Source organism: Nicotiana tomentosiformis, chromosome 2 (genome assembly GCF_000390325.3).
Source record: "Nicotiana tomentosiformis chromosome 2, ASM39032v3, whole genome shotgun sequence".
NCBI lineage: Eukaryota > Viridiplantae > Streptophyta > Magnoliopsida > Solanales > Solanaceae > Nicotiana > Nicotiana tomentosiformis.
In genome coordinates, this window is record NC_090813.1 from 183,079,348 (window position 1) to 183,101,696 (window position 22,349).

The following is a 22,349-nucleotide window of genomic DNA, read 5'->3' on the forward strand; positions in this document are numbered from 1 at the left end:
CGAGGTCAGGAGAGAGAGTACAAGGAGGCGAGGAGACGTCGTAGACCGGGGAGATCCACTGGTCCTTATTTTGGAGGTAGGGTATGGCATGGTAGAGGTTTTGTTGGTCATCCAGTTCAGTATGCGTTTCAGGCTTCGCACAGTGTTTCAGGTGTTCATAGGTCTCAGGGTACCCGTACCGCACAGTTCCCACAGCCACATCAGCAACGAGGTTATTTTGAGTGTGGCGATACTCGTCATGTGGTGAGGATTTGCCCCAGACTTAGGAAGGGTGCACCTCCACAAACTTCTCAGCCACATCATGCTCCACCGGGTCCTCAGGCTATGATTACAGCACCAGCTGCCACCCCACCTGCTCAGCCAGCCCGAGGTGGAGGTCGGGGAGGTAGAGGTCACCCTAGAGGGGGAGGCCAGGCCAGATATTATGCCCTTCCTGCTCGTGCAGAGGTAGTCACTTCTGATTCTGTCATTACAGGTATTGTTCCAGTCTGTCATAGAGATGCGTCGGTGTTATTTGACTCAGGCTCTACATATTCTTATGTGTCCTTTTATTTTGCCCCGTATTTAGGCGTATCTCGGGATTCTTTGAGTTCTCTTGTTTATGTGTCTACTCTTGTGGGAGATTCTCTTGTTGTGGACCGCGTGTATCGATCGTGTTTGATTTGCTCTTAGTAGTTTTGAGACCAGAGCCGATTTATTATTGCTCAACATGGTGGACTTTGATATTATTTTGGGCATAGACTGGTTGTCGCCCCATTATGCTATTCTTGATTGTCACGCCAAGACTGTGACACTAGCTATGCCAGGTTTACCGCGATTAGAGTGGAGAGGTACCTTAGAGTATACTCCCAGCAGAGTTATTTCATTTCTTAAAGCTCAACGAATGGTTGAGAAGGGGGTGACACGTATCTAGCTTATGTGAGAGATGTCAGTATTGATACCCCTACAGTTGAGTCAGTTCTAGTAGTGAGGGACTTTCCAGATGTGTTTCTAGCTGATCTTCCGGGCATGCCACCTGACAGCGATATTGATTTTGGCATTGATTTATTGCCGGGCACTTAGCCCATCTCTATTCCTCCATATCGTATAGCTCCTCCTGATTTGAAGGAGCAGTAATAAGAGTTGCTTGATAAGGGCTTCATTCGGCCCGGTGTGTCACCTTGGGGTGCTCCTGTCCTATTTGTGAAGAAGAATGATGGTTCTATGTGGATGTGTACTAATTACCGCCAGTTGAACAAAGTCACATTGAAGAACATGTATCCATTGCCTCGTATTGATGACTTATTTGATCAGTTACAAGGTGCTAGAGTGTTTTCCAAGATTGAATTGCGTTCAGGCTATCATTAATTGAAGATTCGGGAGCCAGATATCCCAAAAACTGCTTTCACGACTCGGTATGGCCACTACGAGTTCCTTGTGATGTCGTTTGGGTTAACCAATGCCCCAACAGCTTTTATGCACTTGATGCACAGTGTGTTTCGGCCTTATCTTGACTCATTCATTATTGTGTTTATTGGCGACATTCTAGTGTACTCCCGGAGTCGGGAGGATCATGAGCAGCACCTGAGAACTGCGCTTTAGACCTTGAGAGAAAAGAAGTTATATGCAAAATTTTCAAAGTCTAAGTTTTGGCTAGACTTAGTGGCATTCTTGGGTCATATAGTAGCGAGTGAGGGGATCCAGGTGGATCCGAAGAAGATTGAAACAGTATAGAGTTGGCCCAGACCGTCCTCAGCTACAAAGATCGGGAGTTTTCTTGGTTTGGCGGGGTATTACCGTCGATTTGTAGAGGGTTTCTCATCTATTGCAGCACCTATGACCATTCAAAAGCTCAAGACAACTTTGACTACAACCCACTATTGGTATTGCCTACAGGTTCGGGGTCTTATACTGTATATTGTGATGCATCGCAGATTGGTCTCGGCGCGTTGTTGATACAGGATGGTAGGGTGATTGCCTACATATCTAAACAACTGAAGGTACATGAAAAGAACTATCTTGTCCACGACCTTGAGTTAGCAGCTATTGTTCATGCCTTGAAGATTTGGCGGCATTATTTGTACGGTGTTCCTTATGAGATTTACACCGATCATCGGAGTTTGCATCATCTGTTTAAGCAAAAAAGATCTTAACTTGCGTCAGCGGAGATGGTTGGAGCTACTTAAGGATTATGATATCACCATTTTGTACCACCTTGGGAAGGACAATGTGGTGGCCGATGATTTTGAGTCGCCGGGCAGAGAGTTTGAGGAGCTTAGCATATCTACCAGCAGCAGAGAGGCCCATGGCGTTGGATGTTCAGACCTTAGCCAACCAGTTTGTGAGATTGGATATTTCTGAGCCGAGTCGAGTATTGGCTTGTGTGGTCTCTCGGTATTATCTTTATGATCGTATCAAGGAGTGTCAGTATGATGACCCCCATCTTCTTGTCCTTAAGGACACGGTTCAACACGGTGATGCTAAGGAGGTCACTATTGGGGATAGTAGCGTATTGAGGATGCAAGGCAGGCTATGTGTGCCTAATGTAGATGGTTTGCGTGAGTTGATTCTTCAGGAGGCTCACAGCTCGCGGTACTCTATTCATCTTGGTGCCGCGAAGATGTATCAAGACTTGAGGTAGCATTACCGGTGGAGTAGGATAAAGAAGGACATAGTGGAGTATGTGGCTCGGTGCCTAAATTGCCAGCAGGTGAAGTATGAGCATCAGCGGCCGGGTGGGTTGCTTCCGAAGTTAGAGATCTCCGGAGTGGAAATGAGAGCAGATCACTATGGATTTCGTTGTTGGACTCCCACGGACTCAGCAGAGGTTTGATGTAGTTTAGGTGATTGTGGATAGGCTGACCAAGTCAGCTCATTTCATTCCTGTGAGGACTACCTATTCTTCCGAGCAACAAGCACGAATTTACATCCATGAGATCGTCAAACTTCATGGCGTACCAGTATCTATCATCTCTCACTAGGGTACACAGTTTAAATAACGGTTCTGTAGAGCTGTGCAGCAGGAGCTGGGTACTCGGGTTGAGTTGAGCACAACATTTCACCCTTAGATGGACGGACAGTCCGAGCGCACTATTCAGATACTGGAGGATATGCTCCGTGCGTGTGTGATAGATTTTGGGGTTGCTTGAGATCAATTCTTGCCACTTGCGGAGTTTGCCTACGACAACACTTATCAGTCCAGCATTCAGATGGCACCGTATGAGGCTCTGTATGGTATGTGGTGTCAATTCCCAATGGGATGGTTTGAGCCGGGCGACTAGATTATTGGGTACAGACTTAGTTCAGGATGTCTTGGAGAAGGCTAAGGTGATTCAGGATAGACTTCGCACAGCCTAGTCCAGACAGAAGAGTTACACGGACCGGAAGGTTCGCGATATTGCATTCATGGTTGGAGAGCGGGTCTTGCTCCGGGTTTCACCAATGAAGGGCGTTATGAGGTTCGGAAAGAGGGGCAAGCTGAGCCCAAGGTTTATTGGCCCCTTTGAAGTGTTGCGGCATGTTGGGGAGGTTGCTTATGAGCTTGCCTTACCTCCCCGCCTAGCAGGAGTTCATCCGGTATTCCACGTTTCTATGCTCCAGAAGTATCACAGTGATGCGGCTCATGTGTTGGATTTCAGCTCTGTCCAGTTGGACAAGGATCTATCTTATGTTGAGGAGCCAATGACTATTTTATACAAGCAGGTCAGAAAGCTAAGGTCAAAGAAGATTGTTTCCGTGAAGGTTCGGTGGAGGGGACAACTGGTCGAGGAGGCAACTTGGAAGACCGAGCATGTTATGCGCACCTGTTACCCTCACCTTTTCACCACTTCAGGTATGTCTTTATGCTCGTTTGAGGACGAATGATTGTTTTTAGAGGGGAAAGATGTAACAACCCGACCGGTCGTTTTGAGAGTAATAGCCCCGATCCCCTATTTATTGTTTCCCCCATATCTTTCTCTGCTTACGTGACTTGTCGGGAGGCTTCGTTTCGGTTTTTGGAGTGTTTTGGGACATTTAGTCCCTAAAACAAGAGCTTAGTCTTAGGATTGTGACCGTAGTTGGAACTATGTGAAGACGATTTCGGAATGGAGTTTCGTCAGTTCCGTTAGCTTCGTTGAGTGATTTTGGACTTAGGGGCGTGTCCGGATTGTGTTTTGGAGGTATGTAGCTCATTTAGGCTTGAAATGGCGAAAGTCAAATTTTTGGAGATTTTGACCGGTAGTGGAATTTTGATATCGGGGTCGGATCTCGATTCTGGAAGTTGGAGTAGGTCCATAGGGTTGAATATGACTTGTGTGCAAAATTTGGGACCAATCGGACGTGGTTTGATAGGTTTCGGCATCGGTTGTCGAATTTGGAAATTTCTAAGTTCTTTAAGTTTGAATCGGAGAATAATTTGTGATTTTAGTGTTGTTTGATGTGGTTTGAGGGCTCGACTGAGTTCGCATGGTATTTTAGGATTTTTTTGGTATGTTTGGTTGAGGTCCCGGGGGCCTCGAGTGAGTTTCAGAGGCTTAACGGATGGAAAATTGGACTTATGCAATTGCTGAAGTTGCTGCACTTGGTGTAATCGCACCTGTGCACATTGGGCCGCAGGTGGGGAACCGCAGAAGCGGAATTGGCCTTGTCCAGCTGGACCCGCATGTGCGGCGAGTGGTCCGCTGAAGCGGACGCGCAGGAGCGGAAGAGGAGCGCAGATACGGGCTCGCAGAAGCGGCCCTTGTTCGTAGATGCGGACCCAGTCCCTCTTAAGTGACTTTCTCACCTGCGATGGAATTTTCGCAGGTGCGGTTGAAGGCTCGCAGAAGCGAGTTTGCTGGGCAGAAAAAGAGGGGTTCCGAGAGTTAATTTTCCCATTTCGATTTTGGGAGTTTGAGAGCTCGGGGGAGACGATTTTTCGAGGCTTCCTCAAGGAAATTGTTGGGGTAAATGGTTCTAACTTAGATTAGGTTATATTTCATGAATATATCGTTATTTTTGTCTTCTAATTAGGGATTTGAGTTGGAAATTGGGGGGGGGGGGAGAATGGTAGAATCCTCATAGGCCATAATTTCGAATTTTGGAAGGCAATTTGAGGTCGGATTCAAGTGATTCTTGTATGGTTAGACTCGTGAGTGAATGTGTGTTTGTATTCTGTAACTTTTATCCGATTTCGAGACGTGGGCCCGGGTCGATTTTTTAGGACGGATCTCGGAATTTTTATTAAAATCTTTATTTCATTAATAGATTAGTCTATTATAGTTATATTTATGATATGTAATTATTTTTGGCTAGACTTGGGCCATTCAGAGTCGGATATTTGTGGAAAAGGCATTATTACCGATTGATTGAACTTGGTTCGAGGTAAGTGGCTTGCCTAACCTTGTGTGGGGGAAATTCCCTTAGAATTTGGTACTGTTTGATATGTGAGCGTCGTGTACGTGAGGTGACGAGTACATACACGGGCTAATTATTGTAAAAACCCCGACTTATTTTACTGAGTAGTAATCTATTCTTCTTTTAAATTGAGTTATACCGTTTAAATGAGTATTAGCGTGTCTTCATTTTTTTATTTGAACTATCCCCATATGTGTAGCTATCCTGCTTAGTCTAATATCGCATGTCTACGTGCTTTAGCTATTTAATTGAACTCTGTGAAGCATGCCTAGTTGATTTTCCTGTTTTTCCTTGACTTGTACTTAGTCTAATTTGTAAGATTTCGTGTTGTAATTGTCGAGTTCTATTGTTTGTACTGCATATTTACTTTGGGACTATGGAACGGTATTCCGGTAAATCTCTCATGTACTGCATATTTACTTTGGGACTACAGAACGGTATTCCGGTAGATCCCCTATGTACTGCATATTTACTTTGGGACTACGAAACGGTATTCCGGTAGATCCCCCCATATACTGTATATTTACTTTGGGACTATGGAACGGTATTCCGGTAGATCCCCCTGCTCTGCATATTTATTGTGGGACTACGAAACGGTATCTCGGGAAATCCTCCGTTGTATTTCTGTATACTGATCTGTTACCTTTTATTAATTATTTCTTGTTAAAATTTCAGTCCTTATTTTACAACGATATTTCATTCTTGCCCTGCTTTATTATTATTATTATTATTATTATTATTATTATATATATATATATATATATATATATCAGTAGGGCCCTGACCTGACCTCGTCACTACTCGACCGAGGTTAGGCTTGGCACTTGGGTACCGATTGTGATGTACTCATGCTACTCTCTGCACATATTTTTTTCGTGTGCATATCCATGTGCTCCTTATCAGCCGCGCTATCAGTGAGCCGGGACAACTTTGGAGACTTCAAGGTATATCTGACGCGTCCGCAGACCTCAGAGTCCCCTTCTACTCTTCCCCATGTCCATTATCTTATGTATTTTTCTTTTGTTAGACTCTGATACATAGAGACACTAGATTTTTTCTTCTGTAGTTTGTGATTCACGATGTTCCGGTTTTTGGGATTGTTGTGTATTTTTGAATAGTTGGTTAAATTTATATTTTCATTTCATTATTCCGCAAAATGTTAGGCTTACCTAGTTGTAGAGACTAGGTGCCGTCACGACGTCACACAGAGGAAAAATTGGGTCGTGATATCGAGGTCGCGAAAACGAGCAGATGGTCCTAGGTCCCGACCAAGAATGTGCCGAGGTTGTAGAAGCGAGCAGATGGTCCGAGGTCGCGACCAGGCATGGGTCAAGGTCGCAAAATCGACTAGACATGGGTTGAGACCGAGGTCGCATAAGCGAATGCACGACCGCATAAATGGCTAAGTTAGTCGCAAGTGCGAAAAGCCCCGGACAGAACATATATATTTGGGGGTTGACCATTTTTACCCATTTTTGAATTTTAAGAGCTCGAGTAAGGCGATTTTCAGAAGATTAATCCCTACGATTCGTGTTGAGTATTGAATTATTTGTGACTAGATTTGAAGCTTTCGGACACGAATTCGCGAGGCAAAAGTTTATTGGAATCTTGAGTTGGTTGCAAATCGAGGTAAGGGTCGTGGTTAACATTGACTCGAGGGATTATGACTTATTTGTCTATTTGCTACGATTTAATGTGCGGGTACAACGTATATGTGAGGTGACGAGTACTTAAGCGTTGTGATTGAGTCAAAGCATGCAGGTGTGATTTGTTTATTGTGAATAATTACCTATTTAATTAAGATATTCGTGCTTAAGTCATTATTGTTTATTTGATCATTTTTCATGAGATTATTGCCAACTTTTGAGATTACACTGTGTTTATTGTTATTGTAGTTATTTTAAAGTTTAAAAACTCAAAATTTTAAAGAGTTTTTGTTTGAACTATTTTGAAGAAGGGGAGTCTATTTTTCAAAAGATTTGATACTGAATTAGGATTTTTTTTTTAAAAGTCTGCTTCTTTTTCGGGTAAAAACAAGTATCAAACAAATATTTTATTATAAAAAATATATTAGCATTTTTTATTTTATTTTATAAATCGACCACAAAACTAATTGACTCAAAAGGGAATAAATACCAGCCACGTCACTTTACCAATTTATCCTTAAGCGGGACCCACTCATGCCATGTAATCACCACGCTGTCACATGTCTGCCCATATTAGCCCAACACATTAATTCCTAAGCTAAAAACAGTCATATAATATCTATAACTTTTGCTAAACTCAAAACCCTAGCTCAAACCCTTTTGCCTCCATTTTCATTCCATCAACAAAAACCAAGTGTGTACTCAGGTTTGTTCCTTACATTTTCAGTAACCCTTTTCATTATTTCTAACATTTCTTTAATCCCTTTTCTCATCCCCGTTGTTTACTTCATTTTCATTTTTATTTTTGGATTGTTTCAGCTTGAACATTTGATAACTATGTCGGACGACGAGAGAGAAGAGAAAGAGTTGGATCTGACAAGTCCTGAGGTTGTTACTAAGTATAAGGGTGCTGCTGAAATTGTTAACAGTTAATATCCTTCAACCCCTTCTTGTTGTTTTTCTCATTTTTTAGGTCATTTTCTGCTTTCTTAATTGTTAAAAAATAGAACGTTTACATGTTCTTATGTGCCCCTTTTGATTTTTTGGATTGAAAATTGTACCCTACAAAATGGGGTTAATCTATTGGGGTTATAGGATAGCTGAAAATCATTGCTGCTGTTATACTGATTCACTTTCAGAAAGAATGTAGGTTTGTGAAGTAAGAGACAAAAACAATTTTCAGTATCAATTCAGACATTGATTTTAAAATTTTTAGGATAAAATTTGCATTTTAGAGAATGCATAAGAACGTCACGAGTTCAAACCGTGCTGTAGGCAGAAGCCTGGTATATTTAAGTGGAGAAGGATGAAGGGGGCGGGCCCATTATTCACTGAGAATTGAACTGTGCACCAGCTGACCCTTGGGGATCTCTTGATATTAAAGAAAGTTACAAACTTTTGTATTAAAATTTTTCGAAGTATGTAAAAAATCCTATTGACAATTTATTCCCCACTAGCAGTACATTGTTCATATTCTCGTTTGCTGCCTTGGACTTAGTTTTCTAAATATATTGTCTTGCTATTACTTGTTATCGGTACCTCTTTCATATTCTCTATTGCTATCTTCGATTTAGTTTTCTAATTATTTGTCTTGCTATTACTTGCTATCGGGGCTTCTTTCACCTTCTTTAGCCGATGGTCTATCGGAAACAGTCTCTCTGCCCTTCCAGGGTAGGGGTAAGGCTGCGTACATCCTACCCTTTCCAGACCCCACTCGTGGGATTATACTGGGTGGTAGTTGTTGTTGTTGACAATTTATTCCCCAAATAGTAATTTATCAAAAGTAAAAATAGGAAGAAAGAACAGTTTGACACCTATATAATAATGATGTCATATAAAATGAAACAAAGAAGGTTTTAAATTTTGATATCTTGCTATTAATTTTGCAGAGGCTCTGCAATTGGTGGTGTCTGAATGCAAGCCAAAATCAAAGATAGTTGATCTTTGTGAAAAAGGAGATGCCTTCATCAAAGAGTATGAACTATTCTCGCTCTATATCTTCTCAACAGATTTTGTATTTCAGAATTGGTGATATATGTGATGTATAGCTATCTGTTTGATGAGTAAATTCTGGTACAGGCAAACTGGGAATATGTACAAGAATGTGAAGAAGAAAATCGAGAGGGGTGTGGCATTTCCAACCTGCATTTCAGTTAACAATACCGTGTGCCATTTTTCTCCACTGTCTAGTGATGAGACAGTATTGGAAGAAGGTGATATAGTGAAGATGTAAGTAATATTTTAGAGCACTTTGAGATGATCATTTCTTTGTTATGTGATTGCGCATGGTAGGAAAGAGAAGTGTAGTTTGTATGTGAAATTTGGCCGTGAATTCAACATAAGAACTGTTTATTTATTTCGAATAATTACATTTTTGGGCTGCCCAAAAAATAGCCGGCTAATTTATATGTTTTATATATTAAGTATAAATATACATATAATATTCATATCTTATTGTACACAATCAGCGTATATGTTTTGTATAATTGGGCTATCACCCGTAATTATTTTGGGCCGCGGGCCAAAAATGAAAAAATTATTCCTGATCCAATTCTTATTCATTGAGATTTAATTGTTTAATGCTGAACATGAAGTTGCTTTTTGATGTCTTTTACTGTATTCTGGAATTAGATGAGCTGTCTGTAAGAGTAAGACATGGTTATTTTTGTGCAGTGATATGGGGTGTCATATAGATGGCTTTATTGCTGTAGTTGGTCATACACATGTGCTCCAGGAAGGACCAGTTACTGGTAGAGCTGCTGATGTTGTTGCGGCCGCTAATACAGCTGCTGAAGTTGCTCTGAGGCTTGTGAGACCAGGAAGGAAGGTAATGTTTTATCAAAATCTTTGTTTATTATGGAATGCTAGGGTATTAGATGTTATTTAAAAGGGCAGCCTGGTGCGTAAAGTATCCCACGTTCATACAAGGTTTGTGGAAGGGCCACAACCCAAAGGGTGTGATGTAGACAGCCTACACTAACGCAAGCGTTAGTGGCTAATTTAACGGATCGAAGCTGTGACCTGTAGGTCACAGAAGACAAATTTACTGTTGCTCCAATGCTCCCTTTTGGTATTAGATGTTATATATTGGAGGATATTGGGAAACATTTTCTTGCGTTGAGACGTGCTTTTCAGACTTTAGTTACCACCACATATATGCATACCATTCCCTTGTTGAGACTGCACGAGTATCAATGCCTGAAAATATGGTTATATGTTGTTTTAAAATGATAGTCTTTGTTTTGTCTTTTGAAAGGATTGGCTTCCCAATTGTATGTCAAAGAATACCTTCATATCTACAAGCTCACGTATGACAGAATGAGTTTTGGATGGGTTTGATTATGTAGTAAGAATGTGGTGAATATGTGGGTAAGGGCATTGAATTACCGATTTGTATGGATATGAATGAACCACAAATACGACTTACTGATTGCCAAAGCTTGAGATCCAAGTTGGCACTTTTCTGTGATTATAAAATAGTCTTCTCTGTTTTTCTAAGATTATGTATTGCAAAATAATAAGTTGACATGTATTCTTTATGCTTAATCTCGTGCAATATGTTCCCCTGTTTTTTGTTGAACCATGTAATCATATATGATCTTTATCAGCATTCTGCCCCTTAGCTCATTGATCTGTCAATAAGCAGTTTGTGAAAAGCATGTGAAACCATCTGTCAGAAACCTCGAAGATACTTTTAACGGGGGAATAAATTTTATCTTATGTAGTGTTTGTTTGTGGGAAAGCTATTAATTTGTTTTTGAAACCAAACAAACAAATGATTGTTCTCTGGTTGTTTACAGAAAATATCTAGATAACAGAAAGCATGAAAATAGTGTTTTGGGATGAAAAAAATTTAGTCACATTTGTACCTTACTAGAAACTATGGCCACATTTGCAAAAGCTGAAATAAGTGTTTTGGGATGGAAAATTGTGGCCACATTTGAAAAAGCTGAAAGGGATAACATTTTGGCCGTAATTCTTTTTCCTCTCTGCAACAATTTTCCCCCTTCGTCCAAAAAATTATTTTTATATCGGAAATGCTCTTAGTAGATCACAAAGATGTATCTTTAAATATTAATTTTACCAATATGAAAGCCTCAAAATTGTATTGAGGGTATTAGTGATATTTCCCCCCCAAAACAGACCCAATCTCACACCAACCCCATAACAATTGTCCAAAAACCAAATGTTTTCAGTGCTCTAAATGTTTTCTGTTAGATACTTATTGCTCAGTTTCTTTGACATTGCAGAACTCGGATGTCACAGAAGCTATTCAGAAAGTTGCTGCGGCATATGACTGCAAGATTGTTGAGGGTGTCTTAAGTCATCAAATGAAGCAGTTTGTGATTGACGGAAACAAAGTTGTGTTGAGTGTGTCCAATCCTGAAACGAGAGTAGATGACGCAGAATTTGAGGAGAATGAGGTCTATTCAATTGACATTGTTACAAGCACTGGTGAAGGAAAGGTAAATGTTGCAACATTTGATGCCTTTACAATTACATGGAAACTAAATATTTTCAAATGAATCTCAAAATTTTGCAGCCAAAGTTGTTGGATGAGAAACAAACAACTATTTACAAGAGAGCTGTAGATAAAAGCTACAACCTGAAGATGAAAGCATCGAGGTTTATTTTCAGTGAAATCAGTCAGAAGTTCCCTGTCATGCCATTTACAGCAAGGTCATCACGATTTTCAATATTTTCTCATGTAACAGTGTGCTGTAGTAAATATATACTTCCTCCGTTTCAATTTGTTTGAACCTTTTCGGAGTATGAGGGTCAAGTTGACTAATTTTCGGTGAATTCAAACATAGGCTCTTTAGGTTTTCTGAAATAAAATTTACACATTTAGAAACTTTTTAAATTTGTTTGAACCTTTTCGGAGTACGAGGGTTGAATTGACTAATTTTCGGTGAATTTAGACATAGGCTCTTTAGGTTTTTTGAAATAAAATTACACATTTAGAAACTATGTAAAAAGTACTTTAAATCACAATAGTTAACAATTCAAAATATTTAAAAACTATTTGCAAAATATATGGTAAAAAACCTTGTATGACTCCCGAAACAGTAATTGTTTCGTTGTTTTTGAAACGGAGGGAGTAAGTTTCATGATTATCATGTTGTCTTCTTGTTCTTCTTTACTTGAACAGGGATTTGGAGGAGAAGAGAGCTCGTTTGGGACTCGTTGAATGTGTTAACCATGAGCTTTTGCAGCCGTATCCTGTTCTACATGAGAAACCTGGTCCGCACCATATTAGCTCTCAGTTCTTTAATGCAATGTTATGCTTAAGCAGTATATTTTTCCTGTATTCTTACTGAAATTCCATTTTCCAGATAATGTTCCTTTCCTTTATTTTTTTCTTGTGTTGATGTGCAGGTGATTTGGTTGCTCACATAAAATTCACAGTGCTGTTGATGCCTAACGGGTCAGATAGGATCACAACTCATGCTCTACAGGAGCTGAAACCTACTAAGACAGTAGACGAGGAACCTGAAATCAAGACCTGGTTAGCCCTTCCCGTAAAAACCAAGAAGAAAGGTGGTGGGAAGAAAAAGAAAGGTAAGTTCAGAAGGCATTTGAAAAATAACTGAAGTAATGTAGTGTTTGATTCGTCGTGAAGCAAGCATGTTCTTGGAGATAAATGTAGTAATATGATGGAAATATGCAGGATAATATTTGACAACGTAACCAGTAATTGCTTTTAATGGAATAAAAAGATGGATGCCAATTAGTTGAGATTAAGTTTTAGTCATGTTAGTGCGTTGCTATATGTCCAATAACTTGTAGGAGTTTTAGTCCTCAGAGATTTATATGCCACCAGAGAATATATAGAATTTCTCTAGTTTTTTTTTTTTTTTAAAATTTTATTGTATATAATATTGGACTAAGATGAGTTTTAACGGAGCGACATGAATAGTGACGATTTTTATAGTCGATTCCAACTTGCTTGGAATTGAGGCGTAGTTGTAACTGTCGATTGCTTTGAATTCTCATTCCCTAACTTGTTTGAGATTGAGATGTAGTTGTAGCTGGTGATTGATATGAATTCTCACGATATCTATCCACCCTTTGATTTGCAGCGAAGAAAGGTGAGAAGACAGAAGACTCATCCCAAGCTGAGCCTATGGAAGGAGAATCAAATGGTGCTGAATCTTGATATGTTGCTAGAACTTTGATTTGATTCAATTCCAAGAACTATTTGTTGATTGTTAGTTAAATGTGGGATATTGAGGTAGTTGTGGATCTTTACGGCCTTTTGCAATACAAGAATGGCATGGGCAGTTTTTGTCCTTGTCTTGACACTTTTGTCATGTTTAAATTATTCAGTTGGGCTTCCAATGCTATAATGCTCTATTATCAAAAGCTTCAATAGGATGTTTTGTACTCTTCTCAATTTCTAACTAGGATAGCTGAGAGTGTGTTATTAATATGTACTATCCGCCACTCCATACCGAAAATATTAACAAAAACAATAAAGTGCCATTATTGAAGTGAATAAGTTACAGACTTACCGATAAATTTTTTTATAACAGTTTAGTTTGTTCCGATATTTTTTGGTTATTATAGTAAAGTGTTATTATAGATAATATATATTAAAACATAACATGAATGATTTCAAATAAAATTTGACTGCTATAAAGGATAATTGTTATAGAGGTCTCACTATATAAGTTTTAAGAAGATTATTGTTCTTAGCAGCATGGTAGAGCACTAAGGGGTGGAGGTAGATTGTGAGTTATGGGTTCATTTGATCTGAACGCAGCATTATTGATTCGGATCTTGTACGCGATAAAATTTTTTAATAAATGAATAAAAAGTATAAATTTTGAATCCAAAGCATTATTGATTCAAATCCAATAAATTAAATGAGTTGTATAATTCTGAACATATAAAGTCCAAATTTTGAATCCTATCTTTGAAGCATTATCTCCATGATGCTAAGTTGAAACAACTTCAAACCACTTTAGTTTCATTAGTTCTCTAACATTAAACAATAATAATAATAATTTAATTTGAATTACTTCATTCTATGTAAAAGAAATTGGAGTAGTAATTGATTATTAAAGAAACCCTATTCATTCAAAACCCTCAAGAACTCCTATATAAAACCCTTGGTCCTTAGACATCATTCCATTCATTAATCAAACGGTTTGATTCAAAACCTCTGCTCCACTGTTTCACTCTCTACAATCCTCTCTGCATCACATCCAATATCAATGGCAAGCACTGAGCCAAAGCACGAGAACAGGGAAGAGGAAGAAGAAGCAGCCGGAGCCGATGATGAAGATACCGGAGCTCAGGTTGCCCCAATTGTCAAGCTCGAAGAAGTTGCCGTATCAACTGGCGAGGAGAATGAAGATCCCATCATTGATTTGTAATTCTCTTTCTCTTTTTCATATTTCTCTTTATTGTGTCAACTGATCTAAAATTAGGGTTTAATTAATGATCCAATTGATCAAATTCAATACTCCTTCAAGATGAATCCATGATGGATTCGAGTTCGGGATTCTACCGTCAACTCATTTGATTTACTGGGGTCGAAATCAGTTGTCTGTACTTATTTAGTGTATTTTTTAAACAACACATTTACAGGGGCCGAGTCAAAGCTATCGGATCAATGACCCAATTTATCAAACATGTCTGTTTTTATATGTTCTTCCGTTAGAATGATGTTGGAGTTTGGAGGGCGAGTATCAACACAATTAATTTGCACGGAAATCTCTTTATTGCTTGTCCATTAATCCAATTCTTGGGTTAGTTAATAACCCAATTGTTCAAATATGCCGCTTTAGATACTTCTTTCAAAATAGAATGAGTTTGGATTACAAGTGTCAACACAGTTAACTTTTAGTGGGAATCTCTTTGTTGCTTGTCCAGTAATTCAATTTAAATGTTCCCTTATTTTAAAAAAGATTGGTGGAGTACAAGTGTCAAAGTAGTTAAATATCTACACTCAGTGGCGGATTCGGGATTTGAATTTTATGGGTTAGGGATTCTAGCATATCGACCTCAAGTGCTAATAAATGGGTTCGGAATTTAATATTTGTTCATATTTTGTGGATTTCGTAACAAATATGTAGGCTTTTGGTCAAAGCTACTGGGTATGGCCGAACCATATATTACGCCCTTGTCCATCCGGATCTCTTTATTACTTGTCCATTAATCCAATTCTAGGGTTAATTAGTAACCTAGTTGTTAAAAAAATGACTGCTTCAAAGTATAAGTGCCAATGCAGTCAATTAGTCCGCCTCAAATCTGTTCATTCCTTTTGCATTTATCCAATTCTAGGGTCCGGAGTATGAGTGTCAATGCAGTTAATTTTCCGTCTGAATCTGTTTATTGCTTGCCCGTTAATCCAATTCTAGGGTTAATTAATAAACCATTTCCTCAAATCTGCTGTTTTAGTGCTCTCACCTTCCTAATGTAGATGGTGGGTTCCGAATAGGAGTGTCAATGCAGTTAATTTGTTGTGTGATTTCGGATCTGATTTTCTTCTTCTCTTTTGAAATTTGCAGGAAAGCCAAGCTTTATAGGTTCGATAAAGATGGGAATCAGTGGAAAGAGAGAGGTGCTGGAACTGTAAAGCTATTGAAGCATAAGGAAACTGGCAAAGTTCGCCTTGTTATGCGCCAATCCAAGACCCTTAAGATCTGTGCCAACCACCTTGGTATGTTTTTCTTTTAAAGAAAATTAATTTTGGGGGCCCTCCTTATTATATGAATATTTCATGACAATTCCTGCTAGAGCATTCTATAAAGGGTAAAGTAAGAATCTTAAGGCTTAAGATTAAGTCCTAGTATCTAAAAGGTGTCGATCTTTTTAGAATTGAACAAAATGGAAAGAGATATATAGAGGCATATAAGAGGTATTAAAAATATTATACTCCCTATATCTATAAAAGGATGACGAGATTTGGACTACATGCATAAAGAATGTAAAATTCAGTGTAAAGTAGGATATAGATTTCTCAACCTTTTTGAAATTAAATTTACTATTCTATGTTCTGTTGACAGATTGTGCTGTTAGCAGGAATCGTTTGAGTTAGGAAAGAGATTTGTATGTTAGTGTAGAGATGTGATTTAGGGAATCTGTAGTCTTTTTTTTTTGAGAAGGTAACAAGTTTTATAAAACAAGTAAAAAAACCTTTAGCATAAAGATTATGTTATAGTTTAAAGATAGTTACAAGACCCCCGAAAAAAAAGCAAAACGCAAACCCAGACTTGTGATAGTTACAAAGACCCAATAATATCCACTATAGACTCTACATCCTCTACCAGAGCTTCTTTACACCAAAAGTGAAACAAAAATATACAATTCGTCTTAATCTTCTGATCAATGTTAGCTCTATCTTCAAAGCACCTTGATCTTGAATTTCTCTCCAACCAAATTGTCCACCAAATACATGGTGGGATCAACCTCCACCAATGCTTCTGCCTCAGTAGAAGGGAATCTGTAGTCTTAGAGGACCCCTACTTTGTCAAAGAAATTATTGAGTATTCTAGTGAAACTTGTTCGAATGAAGTATAATGAATATAGAGGATCTTTATAGCAGTTTACTGTGTAGTTACTTTTGTCCTAATTCTCGTTATGAATCAGTTTCATTTACTTGGTGATCTGAAGTATAGTTTATCTTCTCATCTGTTTTTTTGGGTTTAATTTTTTCTTGACGAGTATATGTTTTGGATGTGTTATCCAGTTCTCCCAACGATGACGCTTCAGGAACATGCTGGAAATGAGAAGTCTTGCTTGTGGCATGCACCAGATTTTGCTGATGGTGAACTGAAAGATGAGCTTTTCTGCCTCAGATTTGCATCTATTGAGAGTGAGTAATCTCAACTCTGGATCACTATCTTTATCTACTTGTTTCTAAGTTTTCTTGTTAGTTGGAGGGAGATCCAGCAAATTAATGAAGACAATACTTGATAATTTCTCATTCATCAATCCTTTGTCTGCCTTGTTAGCACATCATTATAGTAGTTTTCTCTATCACTATCAATCTAGAGGAGTTATCGTAATTAAATATTTCTTATGCTTGATAGTCAACCTTCCAATCCTCCTCCTTTATCCTAGTCTAGGGCCCGCTATGCTTTACATACGCAATTGCTTCCTTATTTTTTGGGGGATAAATATAGGCAGTAGCTTCCTTTATCTCTATAGTTGCAAAATCAACCATTTTATGTATGGATATATTCTGTTTTTCTCTGAGATGATATGCTGTGCTTAATGCCTGAGTGTTATTTCCTTTGTTTTAGAGTTTTACCCATTTTAGAAGTTTTACATCTGCACATCTGTATCATTTATGAGAAGATTCCATAAGTGACATCTTTTCAGTTGAAGTATCAAGATGTATCATGAAACAGCTTATAGAAATTTTTTCAGAAAGAATTAATTAAAAAAAAAAGAAGAAACTTATTCAGTTAACCTAACCACTGAATTGTTCTGGGTTTCCGACATACCATGAATTGCATGTTTCTCTCTACTTCTCAAATCCTGATGGGCCATAATTTTCAATCAAACATTAATTTTCCCCCTTGCCATATTTTAACTCCAGTCTGATCCTTTTCCTGTTAGAAACCAACTCAGGCTTGGCTATGCTGTAGCTAAAGCCTGTATTGCAAATCTGTGTGAGTGTGGAACTAATAAAAAGGCTAGAATCTATCAGAGGGAAAAATTGTTTGTAAACCTTAAGTGATTTTTTTATTTTTTATTTATTTTTGCAATTGTACTTTTAAATATTTCTTTTCCTTTTCCTTTTTACACTCAATTGACGCTGATCAGGAAGATTGAATGTCTGAGAAGTGAGAAGTGCGAATCATATGATTAGATTTTGAGCGTGCATCAAATTCAGCAATTTAAACCATTATTTAGATGTAATTCTGTATTTGTTTCCTTTTGCCTCTTAGAGTTTTTTGGGTTCATGATGGACCATAATACCAACAAACTATAGGTAGGGTACTTTGACTGAGATTATAATGTCCGTGTCCTTTTTTGGGGCATAGATGGCGAGAAAAGTCTCTTCAGGCTAATTGTGTCAAATTGTTATAATTTATTTGAAAGTAATTTCCGTACAAAAATTTGACTAGTAGGCACGAAATAAATGTTAGTGAAGTTATAAAGCTTGTAGATAAATTAGGCTATGAAATAATTCAAAAAGATGTGAGAGCAAGAAATAAATTAATATCAACTAAAACATGGGTGAAGAATGGAAATACTGTTTTATCCCATGTGTTGGGCAGCAGTAGCCCTGAGGGGTTGGGGTGGTGGTTGGCTGACTGAGCGTGCGGAAGGGAGTAGGTGAGATTTTGGGGGGGGAGGGGGAACGGTACTTTTCAATCTTATGTGACACAAAAAACACTAGGCTATTTCTTTCCATCCGCCTAAACCTTGGTGGGCAAAGTTACCCGGTACTTGTGCTGATAGGAGGTGGCAAGTACATAGAGGATTAGTCGAGAAAAACGAAAAAACAAAAAATTGAAAATACAAAAAAGTAATTTTTTTTTTTGTTGGGGGGGGGGGGGTTTCAGAAAATTGAAAATACAAAAAAAATGTGTGTGTGTGGGGATGGGTGGCGTAGAAAAACGAAAAAAAATAGAAAATTGAAGTTGGAGGGGGTCGGGGTTAGATGTGAGAGTAGATAGAATTTTTGGAAAATGTTTTCCTAACTTTTTTTTAGGCAAGTCATTTTCCTCCAATTTCAGAAAAATGTGATATCTAGGTGGCGTAGAAAACCGGAAAAAAACAGAAAATTGAAGTTGGAGGGGGTCGGGGTTAGATGTGAGAGTAGATAGAGTTTTTGGAAAATGTTTTCCTAACTTTTTTTTAGGCAAGTCATTTTCCTCCAATTTTAGAAAAATGTGATATCTAGGAAAACATTTTACAAACTATTTTGTGCAACCAAACAGTGGAAAATGGGAAAACATTTTCCGGAAAATGTTTTCCGTCATACCAAACACACCCTTTATGTTATATAATTTAGTTGATAAATCAGAACAAGAAAGTTTGCTGCACATGTGTTTCACATTGGACTTGTGAGTTAGTCAAAAGGTGAATAAACACGGAGCCCATCGCCAAGCTAAACGCACATGATGTGTTTCCTTTTCATCTAAAGTGAAATGAATATATGGAACATGATTAATTTTTTCCATCTCAGATCTTTAGTCTAAAACTGACCCGTTTTCGTCATTCTTCCTCGTAACTTAAGGCTGCAAATTAGCTGATTGTTTCAATTGCTTCATCAAACCATCACTCTTTCCACTGTAAACCAAAGCCCTAACTTCTGTGTGAATATAAACCTGCTGTCCCTACTGTTCAAAAAGAAAGGGGAAGAGCCCTAGTATATTTTGTTTGTTTTTGTATATGCATGCCTGCAGATATGTGTAAGTTGAATACTGTTCAGATAGAAAATCTTGGTTGATAAGTTGGAATAGAACTTGGAAGGAGTAAACATTGTTAGGAGTATAAGAATTTGCTCAGCCAATCTGGATACATTTTTTTTTGGTTTTGATAACCATGGTGTTTGGGCCAGCTTGCGTGCAACTCGACTAATTCCACGGGACACAAGCTACCTCCCACTAGCACAGGTATTGGGTAACTTTATTCACCAAGGCTTGGATAATTGGAAGAAATCACCTAGTGTATTTGAACATGAAATTTCATAGTTCTCAACCTACTTCATTGATCACTAAGCCACACTCTTGGCTGTACCTCTGGATACATCTAAAACTCATGAATTGATGAGTTTATTCTTAAATGTTCTGCTAACTCAATATTTAGAGTGATTTTACTTTTGAAATTTGTGCTTTAGGATATAGATTAGTATATCCTCTTTATGGCCATGCCATACCTCAGGCCCATGAACAGTAGGCCTAGAACTTCATTGATGTAACCGGGATTATAAAGAGCAAAAGGAAGTAATACCAAATAGGCTAAATGGGACATTCCTTTGCTAGAATCATCAGTGCACCCAAAGCCTAGTCTTTGCTTGATTGAGATTCCGGAGAATCTATGCGTCATATTTTCTTTGTTGAGGTCTCTGTTGGCGTCTAGAGAAGAACTGAGCTTGGATGTTTCATGGAATCAAAATATATCTCCATGGCTATGGTGGTGAAAGACCATGGTCAGTAACATATCCAGTGAGTAATATTTTCTTAGCTTATTCTTTTTGTGGAAGGTTGCTTTTTCATGGGCTTGAGGAATGTTTTGGATTATAAGGTGTGGAATGTAACTGGCTGAGTGTGAAGATAATCTTATGATTCATTAGGTCTGTAATAAGCTGATTGTTTTATGCACCAGCTGCATGCATCACTGCATGTTTGCCTTGAGGGGTTGGAGTTCCAGTATTTGACTTTTATATAATTAGATAATTGTCTAGACACTTCAATGGAGAGGGGTCGTACAATTGTGCTGCCTTAAATTTTAACACTGTTCCTCTGTTTTTCCCTTTTCTCTTGTCCGATATGATTTTTTAATCTGACATGTTTTTCTTCTTAGATTGCAAGTCTTTCATGGAGATGTTTCAAGAGGTTGCTGAATCACAAAAGAAAGAGGAAAATGAAGATGGATCTACTGCTGCTGGACTGCTTGAGAAGTTAAGTGTTGAAGATAAAAAGCCTGAAGAGAAAAACGAAGGTAAAGTCGAAGACAAAACCAAGGAAGGGGATGGTAAGGATGAGAATCCATCCAAGGATACAGAGAAAAAGGATGAAAGTGCTTCAGCCTGAGGGGTATGCACGCCATGCACTCGCCCTTATAGTTTTGAGGTTCATAATGCCATTTCTTTGCCAACCAATTTGGGTGTAATTTCAGTCAAGTGCAAGGGGTGGTTAAGGGGGATTCTCTTTTGTTTTTTTTCTTGAGGTGGGGTTGGGAATTGGTTGGCTTTATTAGTCTATCATTCAAGCGTGTGAACGTTTGCAGAAGTTGTCTCACTTTTAAGGTCAGGTTCTGTTTTCTGGTTGAAATAGTTGCTGAGTGGGTGTAACAATAGGTTTTGGTTGTATTATTTGTGTACGCGATGTCCTTTGCATTAAGTAATGCTTCTGAGTTTTGAGTCTATTTTTACTTAACTTTCAGTTTGGTTTATATCTTGAATTTGGGGACATTTCTGCTGTGTCGTATTTTGATGTGTTTTACTTTGGTGTTTCTATGGACATATCCTTCTCATCTCAAGACTCAAATATTGGGATATTTGATTGTCAATTGCATCCCGAGAAGCAGTAGAGGGACTTGTCTCAGACTGCTGCAAACCGAATTGATCTTGTAAAATATTGCAACTCAATGGGTCAAAATGCAAAGTCGAATTTGCATTATCTAACCATACCTAAGTGAACCAAAAGCTTAATCGTCTAATCAAATGGTCTATCCCATGCAATGTACCCCACTAACAAAGTTATACGTCTTAAACAAGCACATCTATTTGTCAGAATCGTTTTTTTATTTTTATGATTCCTTAAGTGTACCTGTTACCTAATCCCGCTTGAACTTAGCTTCTTTTCACGCCCATTGTTTTGTGGAAGGGAACTGCACACATGCTTCTTAGGCTTATAGCCTGGTTGGCCAAGCTTATTTGTTTTTGGTCAAAAGTGCCTTTTTGCCAAAATTAATGTGTTTGACCAAGCTTTTTTAAGGGAAAAAAATGTTTTTAAGTAGAAGCAGAAGCAGTTTTGGAGAAGCAGAAAAAAATTATTCTCTCCAAAAGCACTTTTTTGAAAAGTACTTTTTAAAAGTTTGGCCAAATACTAATTGTTGCTCAAAAGTGTTTTTCAAATTAATTAGCCAAACATAAACTACTTCTCACAAAAAATACTTTTTTTGCTTTTGAGAAAAGCGATTTTCAAAATAAGCAGAAGTTTGGCCAAACACGCTATTAGAAGTTAGAACCTATAATAATTGCAATTATATCAAGATTACTTCGAAAGACTTTGTTTTTGGAGATAATGACCATTTTAATACACTCTGCAATAAAAATGTAGGGAGAAATTAACTTTTTTATCCACCCGTTACCACCTTTGCCCAAGGGAAATAATGGAACTTTCACCCGATTGTAGCCCTCTCTTAGCACTCAGTTGCATATTGGTCTCACACAACAGCGTCATACCATCCTACAAGTACAAGTGTAGGACAAAATCTGTATTAAAATTGACGAGTTTTACGCTGACCGCTATAATCCTCCTCGTATATCCCAGCAATGTTAGCAAGCTGAGTTTCATACCATCCTAAAAGTACAAGGCATTACGGTGTTCATGGCACCATTTCCATTATTGCCAAAGCTCATATACCTTTCGGGAAAAGTAAATTATGGTTTAGTTTCACAGCATTCCTTGTCCAAAACAAAAAGGCACTAGG

General features: G+C 38.3%; 2 protein-coding genes across 3 annotated transcripts; both read left to right on the plus strand.

Annotated features, from left to right (window-relative positions):
- Positions 1 to 7,586: 7,586 nt before the first annotated feature.
- LOC104094928 (ERBB-3 BINDING PROTEIN 1-like) lies at positions 7,587 to 13,376 on the plus strand. 2 transcript variants are annotated; one of them, XM_009600951.4, is made up of 10 exons: positions 7,587 to 7,707; positions 7,821 to 7,929; positions 8,891 to 8,975; positions 9,081 to 9,230; positions 9,675 to 9,828; positions 11,252 to 11,467; positions 11,545 to 11,681; positions 12,154 to 12,245; positions 12,381 to 12,563; positions 13,085 to 13,376. In XM_009600951.4, exons 2-10 carry the CDS (start codon positions 7,839 to 7,841, stop codon positions 13,159 to 13,161), a joined length of 1,185 nt encoding a protein of 394 aa, XP_009599246.1. In that variant the 5' UTR covers positions 7,587 to 7,707; positions 7,821 to 7,838; the 3' UTR covers positions 13,162 to 13,376. The 2 variants fall into 2 exon arrangements, with proteins under 2 accessions (XP_009599246.1, XP_070052471.1); XM_070196370.1 differs by lacking the exon at positions 7,587 to 7,707 and having other exon boundaries at positions 7,850 to 7,900.
- Positions 13,377 to 13,891: 515 nt separating this feature from the next.
- Positions 13,892 to 21,057, plus strand: LOC104094927 (ran-binding protein 1 homolog c-like). The gene is made up of 4 exons (XM_009600950.4): positions 13,892 to 14,379; positions 15,521 to 15,672; positions 16,702 to 16,827; positions 20,496 to 21,057. The coding sequence occupies exons 1-4, from the start codon at positions 14,222 to 14,224 to the stop codon at positions 20,723 to 20,725; spliced, it is 666 nt and encodes a 221-aa protein (XP_009599245.1). The 5' UTR covers positions 13,892 to 14,221; the 3' UTR covers positions 20,726 to 21,057.
- The last annotated feature ends 1,292 nt before the right edge of the window (positions 21,058 to 22,349 follow it).

What these genes read in the sequence shown, in the direction of transcription:
- LOC104094928 (XM_009600951.4), top strand. Translation starts at nt 7,839, where the DNA reads ATGTCGGACGACGAGAGAGAAGAGAAAGAGTTGGATCTGACAAGTCCT. An exon ending in GAAGGTGATATAGTGAAGAT is followed by an intron (nt 9,231 to 9,674) that starts GTAAGTAATATT and finishes ATTTTTGTGCAG; the next exon opens with TGATATGGGGTGTCATATAG. An exon ending in TGGTGGGAAGAAAAAGAAAG is followed by an intron (nt 12,564 to 13,084) that starts GTAAGTTCAGAA and finishes TTTGATTTGCAG; the next exon opens with CGAAGAAAGGTGAGAAGACA.
- LOC104094927 (XM_009600950.4), top strand. Translation starts at nt 14,222, where the DNA reads ATGGCAAGCACTGAGCCAAAGCACGAGAACAGGGAAGAGGAAGAAGAA. An exon ending in GATCTGTGCCAACCACCTTG is followed by an intron (nt 15,673 to 16,701) that starts GTATGTTTTTCT and finishes TGTGTTATCCAG; the next exon opens with TTCTCCCAACGATGACGCTT. An exon ending in CAGATTTGCATCTATTGAGA is followed by an intron (nt 16,828 to 20,495) that starts GTGAGTAATCTC and finishes TTTTCTTCTTAG; the next exon opens with ATTGCAAGTCTTTCATGGAG.